Source organism: Carcharodon carcharias, chromosome 21 (genome assembly GCF_017639515.1).
Source record: "Carcharodon carcharias isolate sCarCar2 chromosome 21, sCarCar2.pri, whole genome shotgun sequence".
In the NCBI taxonomy this organism is placed as follows: Eukaryota; Metazoa; Chordata; class Chondrichthyes; order Lamniformes; family Lamnidae; genus Carcharodon; species Carcharodon carcharias.
Window position 1 is genome coordinate 65,211,434 of NC_054487.1, and position 10,203 is coordinate 65,221,636.

Here is a 10,203-nt window from a genome sequence, read left to right on the forward strand (position 1 = left end):
AGTGCATAAATTGCATTGCTAACCATGGCTTCTCCTTCACCCATGAATGCTGTACCTGGAGTTTAGTAAGAAATATAAGGACAGAGTAGGCCATTCAGCCCTCTTTCTTATTTACATGCTACCTCTCTGTGACATCTCATTCGACTCTACTGTGTTTCAAATTCCATATCCTACATTTCATTAAACATTTCAATATTACCTATCTCCAGCCTTAGCTCAGCTCACCTCTGAAGTCGCTATAATGCCATTGTTATCTCCAAACTTGATTTTTCCAGTTGCCTCCTTGCTGAGCTCTACCCTTGCGAAACTCCAACTCAAAGGACATTTTAAAAATACATTTATGTAATGCTTTTAATATGATCAGGGCATCTGGAAGTGCTTCACAGCCAGTAAATTGCTTTTGAAGTGTTGCGGTTATGCAAGCAATTGTGGCAACCAGTTTGCACACAGCAAGGCCCCCGAAACAGCTATGAGTTAAATGAACAGAAGTCTGTGTCAGTACCATTGGATGAGAGATAAATATTAGCCAAGACATGGGGTGACCATCCTCATCCTTTTTGAATACTGTCTTGGCATCTCTACTTTTTCACTTGTATGCTGCTTGCACCAAGCCCTATTCTTACTGTGCTCCTGTCCTTGTTGACTTACATTGGCTCCATTTATCCATCATGGTAGATTTGAAATCTTCACCGTCACCTACAAACCAGTCTGTGGCTTTATTTTGGTGATGGCATTTGGCCTAAGGGCCGAGGAAACTTTGACCTTAAAGTCAGAAGGTCATGGTTTTAAACTTCCCACCAGATCTTGAGTTTATAATCTGGGCTTATGCCTTGTTGTACTGATGGATTACTGCAATGTCAGGGGTGCCATCTTTTAAATGAGACTTTAAACCGAGGCCCCACCTTTCCTGAGAAAATTATCCTAATTGGCACTCATAGCCTCAAAATTAACCATTTCCCATGGGGAAGCCGCAGAATGGCAGAATAATGGCATAAGGGTGCGCTTTTCTAAAATAGCAAGAGGTTAGCTCTACATAACAACAACTTTCATTTATATAGCACCTTTAATACGGTAGAACATCCCAAAATGGTTCACAGCTGTATTATCAAATCATAGAGCCATGATTAAAGCTGACAGTCCAAAGCATAAATTGCATCATTCCTCAGCATTTAACACCCCTCATGTGGATAATATTAAATTCACAAAAAATAAGTTTTAAAAACTGGTTGTGCATATCCTGTGCCAGTGTTGTGAGGGATACCCTTCAAAGAACTAGCACAGAAGCTGCAGCATGCAGCATACAAATGGCATAGTTATAGTGCAAAATACAATGCCGCCCTAAAAGCAAAGATGAACTGCAACATTGAGCTTTTCACCATCTACAAGGCACAGGTCAGGAGTGTGCTGGAATATTCCCCACTCGCCTAGATGAGTGCAACATTCAAGAGGCTCGAAACCATCCAGGACAAAGAGGCCATTTGATTGGCACCTCATCCATTACCTTAAACATTCACTCCCTCCACCACTGATTTACAGTGACAGCAGTGTATACCATCCACAAGATACATTGCAGCAACTGAACCAGGCTCCTTCAACAGTACCTTCCAAATATGACCTCTTCCACCTAGAAGGACAAAGGCAGCAGATGCATAGGAACACCACCACCTGCAAGTTCCCCTCCAATCCACACATCATCCTGACTTGGGAACTATATCAATGTTCCTTCACTGTCACTGGGTCAAAATCCTGGAATTGCCTCCCCTACATTACATGGAGTGCAGTAGTTCAAGAAGGCAACTCAGCACCACCTTCTCAAGTGCAATTAGGGATGGGCAATAAGTGCTGGCCTCGCCAGCGATTCCCACACCCTATGAAAGAATAAATAAAAAATAACTGAGTGTTAGGAGCCAGAGACTGATATCAGAACTTTTGCTGCGTTTCCTTGTTTGCTTTTTGTGTAACTGTCTTTCTGTTGAGCATTCCTTTTCCCTGCACTATACAGGCACATGATTCTGAACAGCTGCACTTGGAAGAGCTGTTTCTCCAACATCTGCTAATTTACTTTCTTTTCTGTGCCTGAAAAAGAACACTTTGAAGTTTTGTCTGAAATGCATTAAGCAAAAAGTTAAGTGTATTGTTACATTTTGTTTCCTTGGTGCCTACATTGAGTTCAGGACTTTGAAATCCCCTCCTTTTGCCTTTAATGCCATGACCCAGATGACATATGTGCTGTTAATGGAAAACCAATGTACTTGTACTTCATATCCGAAGTATTGTGACAAACTTTTGCTTCACCCGTCAGAACTATGTGGGTAGTAACATTTTTCACTGTAAAATGTTTCTATCCAATGTCATTTCATACAAACAATCACAGGATACTCAGTCTAGAGTTACACCTCCAGGCAAAGCACAGAAATTATAATAAAAAGGTCTGCATAGTTTGTAAATCTCTGTGGTCAGTAGAGCTTTGCAGACTGGAATCAGTTTGTTGCCATTCAAATTTGTTAAATATTATATCGTTTGTATTAACAGAGATGCCAAACATGGAATTTCGTACATGCCAGACTGACAATTACCAGTTATTTTTGCATGACTCCGTGTATTACATTGAGTAACAAATATGGAGCCAGATGGAAATTGCCATGCACCATACAGAAAGAATCAAAATCCTAATAAAAAAAATTTAGGTGGACGATGATTGATTTGACCACCCAGAAATGGACTTGGCCAAGACTACGTGGCAGTTGAGTGTCAATCAGTAGCCGTAGGGACTTTCTGACCCCTGCGCCTACAAAAAATACAATTTAACAGTCATTTAATAGTTTGTTTACCAAATGGCACAAACTCAACTGCGTTCACCTCGCCAGCGTTGATCCTGTACCTCTAAAAACCAATTATGTTGTCTCCAAGTATATTTGTTTATTCCAGTCCTAATTTATATTTCGCTTGATTGGCTTGTGTTAAACATTTGAACAAAGCCCTGAAAAGTGTCTTTTGTTCTTTCCCCCTCCCCCTCCCCTCCCAACTTTAACCCCAGTCTCATTCTGAGATAGGTTCTCTGTGTCTGTAGTTGATATTAATTTGGACCAGACACAAGAAAAATGAAGGAGGACATTATTTGACAACAGACTCTGATTTGCCCTAACCATCTTGTATGTTACTTGTCCATGTGAATGTTGCATTGGTACAGCCTGATGATTAATTTGCTTCGCTGTGGATTTCAAGGTTTTCATGAGTTTAGTGTCTCTGCTTCAGTTGATGTTGCACTTTTCTGTTCTTTCGCTCACTTTATAAAACGTCTCATCTACTGCAGGAAATGAAGCAAGTCTTTTGATCATTTGACCAGCAAAGCTGTAGGTGGTGTCATTTTTTATGGAAGTCTAGCAGTAGTGGATTATTGAACTCCAGCATTAATGACTGTCTTTATTGATGAGGTGAAAAGTTTCATCAGCTGCATTCAATAAAAGACAATCTGTTTGAGAAACTTCACCAATATACATTCATTTACCATTATACCGCCCATTAATCTTGTGGCCTGCAAAGCATACAAACATAATGAAGGTGGTACGTATCCTGAAGCAAGTATAATGTCAGAGATTGTTTACAAAGAAAATGAATGAGCAAATCAAGTTGCAAAGAGGGCTCTGTGAATTGTGTATGTGATCAACAGGGTTTCCTATTCAGTACTTGGAGGGCTATGCATCCCTTTTGACAACTTGCCTTAGCCACTGAAGGTGCATGGCAACAGAGAGGATAAAGATGAGAGAAATGTTTTTGGCCGGGGGTTGGTTGACTGCGTTGTCCCAGGAACAACGTCTTTGTGAAACTGAAGACTGATGTTCGAAAACCAAGGCTGCTGTGTGAATGTCTCAGATTACCAAAGATGTGTCTATATCCTTCTTCATAAACCAGCAGGGAAATTGGCTGCATACCAAATCTTCCAGTCCAATTTGACAATGAATAAATATGGTTCCGCCCCAGCAAATTAAATCACTTAAATTAAAAGCGCCTTTCCTGTTGTAGCTCTAGTCTTAGGCTTCAAATGCTGTGATATGACAGGGTACAGAAAATAATGTGCACACACCTACTGTGCTGCAGATATATGAAGTAATTTCCTTTTTTTAAAGAGACAGGTATTTCTGAAACCAAATGGTCAAGATTTTGGCTTAATTTTCTGAACTATGCCAATTCATGGTAACCATCTAAGTTGATGATTAGGAATTGGGGATGGAGGAGTGGGGGGATGTGGTGGAGTGGAGAAAAGGCAAAAAGCTAGTAAGTTTCAGGGAAAAAGCTAGGGCACTTTGGGCTTGAGGTGGAGAGGGTCAGTACTAACTGAAGGTGACAGGAAAATGCCGGCTTGAATTGAGGAAACTGAAAGAAAAACTGTGGCAGCTTGATTGGATGATGAAGTAACAGCCTGAACTGGGGTAGGGTTGGAAGAAGAAACCCATTCTGAATTATGCTGGAGGGGGAGCTGAGTGCCAGAGTCAGCTGGAGGAGGTGTAAGAAGAGTGTTAGTTTGAGAGGGAGAGGAGGTGAAGAAAAGTGCTAGAAAGATAGGGTATTGAGGGGGAGAAGGGTGCCAGCTTGAACAGTGAGATGAAAGATGCATGTAGAACAGGGCAAAGAAGAGTGCTAATTTGAGCTAAGGGAAAGTAGGAAGCAGAACATCAACTTCAGCTGGTTTGGAGGGAGAGATGAATGATATCGGATTGGATGGTCATTTTACATCTCTCCTGCCTTTTATTTCCATTGTATTGCCAATGTCAAATGATGCCTCACCAAAGTGATAGTGGTTTTCAGTATAATTGAGAAGAATGATTTTCCCTTGTTGATGTATGATGTAGCAAAAGACAACTTGACCTGCATTTTACAATCATCAGCGAATTTACAGGGCTTACTGCTGACCTCAAAGAAAGCTGCCTTCAAAGATCTAGTGATCTCTGTAGTGTAGTGTGTAAACCTTTCCTGGTTTACTTTGATTCCAACATTAGGTCACCGGGATCTCTCAGGCTGGATTTCTAGCCCCTGCCAGGGCTGGGATCAGGGGAGGTGACAGCAGCAGCTAACCAACATGGCTCTATGAAAGCCACTTAAAGCCAATTAAAGGAGGCTGACTGGAACTCCCAGTTGCTTTCAGTTCCCACAGGTGTTAGGTGCCTGGAGGGTGGCCTCTTGGTCACAGAAGGGAAAAAACAGTAAAAACTGGGAAATAAGAATACAGGTCTGAACTGGTCTTGTATACCTTAAAATGGGAACACCAGTAAAAGTGGGAAATAAGATTACTGATCTGATTTTTTTTTTCCTTCTGGGTAGCAGTGCAGACAAGTCTAGAGGTCCTCCCTGCCTGTCTGCCTGCGTGCAGGGACAGCCACCGGCTGTCCTATAGAGGTGTTATCTTCCACAATGGTGGCCTGGCAGGTTAATTCATAGGATGCCCCCAAGAAAACCACAATGCGTGACTGTTTGCCCCCAGGGGCATGTTGGGACCTAGAAACAGTCCTGATTTCTGTTTTCAGTCCCCAGAGGGAAAATCCTGTCCCTGCTGTTTGGCAATAGTGAGATCATCAAGCAGGCTAAGCAGCCAATCACATTGAAGAATTATCTCAGACAGCAAACAAGAAAGTAAAAAGCACTGATTATCCTTCACTTCTTTATCATTTCACAAATAAAATAAAAGTTGTGACACGCACGTGGGATTAAGGTAGAAGCTGATTGCCATAAGCAAACATTTAAAAGCATGTTATTTTAAAAATTTGTGGATTTTTAAAAAATCATAATAGAGAAAATTAATAAAATTACAGCATTAGTTTTTCAGGGCCAGAGTGCTTGTTCAGCAGTATTTATGAATGAGATATATTGTTGTGACCCAGTTACACACCATTCAACATGGCCTAACTTTCTCAAAGGTTTTTGCAGCAAGACCAGCAACAAAAAACAGATGTTCATGCTAATTTAAGCGATTTTAGAAGATTTCCAGCTGTGGGGATTTTAACTCTGCACCTTGTGGAGGAGCAAAGAATCACTGAGCAACATCTGGACTTCTGTGTTGAACAGCACATGTGACAATGATAGAAGTCACTCTCAGTTTCACGGTTGTAATGATAGCGAGTGCTGTAAGTTTTGCCATCACTACAACAGCCCTCAAACCCACCAAGAAAATAAATCTTCTGCATTCAGCATGTGTATCCATCTTCATTCTTTCATGACTTATGCGCCTTTCTGGTGCTACGCATAATGAAATGTTGAATATACCACAGCTTAAGTTACAAGGCCATGTGGCACTGCACTTGCAGCGTAATTACATGTTTTGATGTGCCATAGGTTTATTCCCAGGGCTGCTTTTGAAGTTGTTTTGTCAACTTTTGGCTCTTGTATTGCAAGTATGATTTCAGTTCGCAATGACTTTTTCATGGAAAGTTGAACTGGAAACACTGTGCCTTTTCAACATAGAGTGAGTAACTTTCATCTTCACTGCCTGGGTGATAATCTAGTAATGCAGCTCACTCACATTGTAGAACAAGTTGGAATATTATCTCATTTCAACAAGATGAAATCTGGCTGTGTTCTATAATGGATAGATGATCCGTTTCGCTCAGCTGGATTATCGCTCAGGCAATGGCAGTGAAAATATACTCCAGAAACTTTCCACTTATATAATAACGTGGGTCTCAAATGTTTGCTGTTTAGAAAAAAATACAGGTTGCCATGTTAGAAAGTCAATTGATTTCAAATCTTCCACAGTACTATTTGAATTGCAACTTACACATACTCATCTGCCTGAAGGACTGATTAATGAGCAGTTGTTTGTTTTTTGCTTTCTACCCATAGTCAACGTTTATAGAGTGTTTCTGCTTTCCCTCTCACTCTGTCTTCTCTTTTCTGACAGTACCCTGTAGCATTGATGAACCTGGGAGCCATTCTTCATCTTAATGGAAAACTGCATGAGGCTGAGGCTAATTACCTCCGAGCTCTTCAACTCAAGCCTGATGATGCCATTACCCAGTCCAACCTTCGCAAACTGCGGAACATTATGGAGAAACAAGGCTTGAATGTGCAAAAAAAAAGGGATGGTAAAACTTAAACAGGCAGACTTTTGAAACACTAAACAAGAAGGAATCAGCAAAGATGTGAGGGCCAAAAATCTTCTGGCCGCAGTCCTGGCAATGGCCCCCAGCACTGACCCAATTGGAGTTTGCAGAGTCAGTAGGAAGCACTTGGTTATTATGGGATGTGGCGGCTGCATCTCCTGCACACACCTACCGAACACCGCCAGGAACTCTGGCATCCATCTGACCCTCAGAGAGGGAGTCTCTGTAATTCTTTAGAAGATTTTAATGAAAAAATCCTTTATTTCGGGGTCCAGGTAGCTTGCCCACTGGTGGGCCTTCATTTACTCTTCTGAATGCTGGTATGCCCTAACTCACTTGGTGTACTTGACTCCAATGTTGTACCTGGGCCCAACTGAGCCAAAAGAGTGGAAACACCTGCGTCGGAGACCCCCTTCCCTGGTCTGTCTTCTTGCTGTATGCCCTTGGTCTCTTCAGGGACAGTTGTAATTTCCACCCCTTACAAAGCTAATAGAAAGCTCCCAGAAATGATGGAGACCTGAATTGGAGGGGATGGGGGTGGGTGGTGGATTTGAGAGGTCTTTCCCTGGAATTCTGACCCCTGATTTTACAAAAGCCTGATCTTCCTTGGTGCTGCCTAGCCAGCAGGTAATCAGAGCACTTAATAAAGCAGATTAGGGAAAAAAAACAGATGTTTTTTGGATGAAGATAAACATTGTTAACAAATTTACTTTTTTCATTTGGAATACATCAGTCTCAATACTTCTCCACCCCTGACACTCATTGCCTGATTCACATAGTTTTAGTTTAGATGTGCCTGTCTACTCTGCATCTCCAAGTGGCTAATTATTTTTGCTGCAACTTACCACTTGAAAGCAAGTTGCAGGCAAATCACAAAACTTTTTGTTTTAACAAATTTTTGAAGGCTTTGTGAATTGGGCACGTACCTGTCTGGGCTGATCGATGACCTAGGAGGGTTCTGTTGAGCTATCAGTACAATAGCTATTGGATCTTGAGGTTGAGTATTTATAAAGTGTGCCCGCATCTGCAAAGGTGTCTTTCATGTTCGACATGTTATGTATAGTTCTGGAGTACTGTAAGCAATTGTGCATAAACTGCTTCGATGTTGGTTTTGGCAAAATGATATTGGGCCACTTCATTGACTATGAGTTACTGTAATTTAAAGGGAACGAGAAAGGAAACATTAAATTGTATCCCCTTCTCCTATAGCAATAGCAGACCTGTTTGCTTTTGAATTCGATAAATTTTAGTAAAGGCATATTTGTTGATATTTTAAGGGATAAAGGAAAAAAAATCATGAGCTGCATTTGTTCTTTTTGCTATTTTTCTTTCGGTTTGTTTACATCTGTTATTTCTTGATTGACTGAATGCATTCAACTGATTTTACTGGCCTGGAACAGGTGTATTTTTATGACTTCTGAGTCACAACACAAATACATCACTTTGCTTCTGTACTTCTCTCAATTAAATCGAACAGCAGGGACTTATTCTTCTTCTTTTGTGTGATTGCGCGGCAGAAGTGACTAATTGCTCCGGCTTTGTTGGCATTGTGTTGTAGCAATGATTCATTCATGGGTCTGTCCAAGAGTTAAGGGTGAAACCTAAGCCATGCAGGGGAGACTTCCTCTCTTCCTGGCCAATGCTTTCAGGTTCTGAGAAAAGCTGATAATTAATACATTTGTGTTGCTGCTCAGGGATTGCATACAGTGGAGTAATTCCAGACGGTGCTAAAGAGCACAGAACATGTTTACTAAATTAAAAATTTTATTTTTTGAAATTGTTCTATTTGTATAAATTATCCAAATTTGTAGATGTGTTTCCTTTTGTATTGACGACTGCAAACATGCCAGCACACAAGCTTTTCCCTAATAAAAAAATGCAGTGATAGAAACACGACTCAAGTGTGTTTGTGATGTTTTGCACATTTACACTCATAATTTCAGGGCGCAATATGAGTAAATGTGTCTTGCACAAATATCAGACTTACAGAATATGGAATAGCAATTATATAGGTTCAAGACGAATTGCCTAAGATGAACAAATCCCTGCAGCCGTTTTAAATCTGACATTTGAATAAGTGATAGTTTAATCATTTCAATAAACTGCATTGACACAAAGCCAACAGAAGTGTTAGGCATTATAGTTATTTTATTCAAAGAAAACAATGAAAGACATAAATTAATAATCTAACATAATAAACAAGTGACACATTAATTGCTGACAAATGTACATGAGATATTAAAGCCAAGTCCATTAACTGCCGTTTATCCAACATCAATAATATTTCTTAAGGGGACGATGATGAGATATGACATGTTTAAAATATCATTTAAATCCAGTTTATGTTTGTGGTATCTATCATAAAAATGTACAGAGATAAAAATGTTTCCATTGTTTCTAAACCACATCTGATGCAATACAAAATGTAATAATTTTCATTTCTTTATCCTATTAGGAAACCAATCTTTTCATGGTAATAATTGGTTTAGCAGAGATGTTGTAAGAAGTACAGTCAAATTGTTGGTAAAGGTTCTAAGAAAGAGCTGATCAATTTTGGTGGTGTGGTTTTCTGTTTCTTTTTACAGTATGTGTAGCGTGTAGTCTCAGGCATTGCACTCCTATGCCACACACATCAAATACCTTTTCCATCAGAGGGGAGAACAGAAGGCATTGTGTACATATCAAACTATTGTACCCATACTCCGAAAATGCTCTGTGAATGGAACTGGATTTTGACTGTATCCTGCTTTTTAATTGTGCGCCAGTATATTCCCTTTTTTGGGCATTGCTAGGACCTCTGTTCAAGATTTTGATCCTTCTGGTGAACACACTAGAGAAACTCTGTAGGGACCTTATATAACTCAATTAGATTTTATTTGTTCTTAAAAAATACTTTACAGAAAGGACTTGTGGTACACAGATGCTTTTCCATCTGTTAATCCAACAATAGTGGGTAGGCAGCTGACAAGTAATATTAATTGGCTAATATGTATGACATTCCCTAATGGGCTAAAATAGTGAGGAGCATTACGACACTGTTATTGTATATCCAGTAAATCTGTCTGAGGACATGCCAGAGCATGAAAAAATTAATATATTACATTATGAA

General features: G+C 40.1%; 1 protein-coding gene across 3 annotated transcripts in view; it reads left to right on the forward strand.

Moving 5' to 3' along the window:
- tmtc2a (transmembrane O-mannosyltransferase targeting cadherins 2a) overlaps window positions 1-8,990 on the forward strand; it is a 193,186-nt gene extending 184,196 nt beyond the window's left edge. For all 3 annotated transcript variants that reach the window (XM_041216307.1, XM_041216308.1, XM_041216309.1), the window contains one exon: window positions 6,893-8,990. In XM_041216307.1, coding sequence (XP_041072241.1) covers window positions 6,893-7,087 — 195 coding nt within the window. In that variant the 3' untranslated portion in view covers window positions 7,088-8,990. The remainder of the gene's footprint in view (window positions 1-6,892) is intronic.
- Window positions 8,991-10,203: the final 1,213 nt, after the last annotated feature.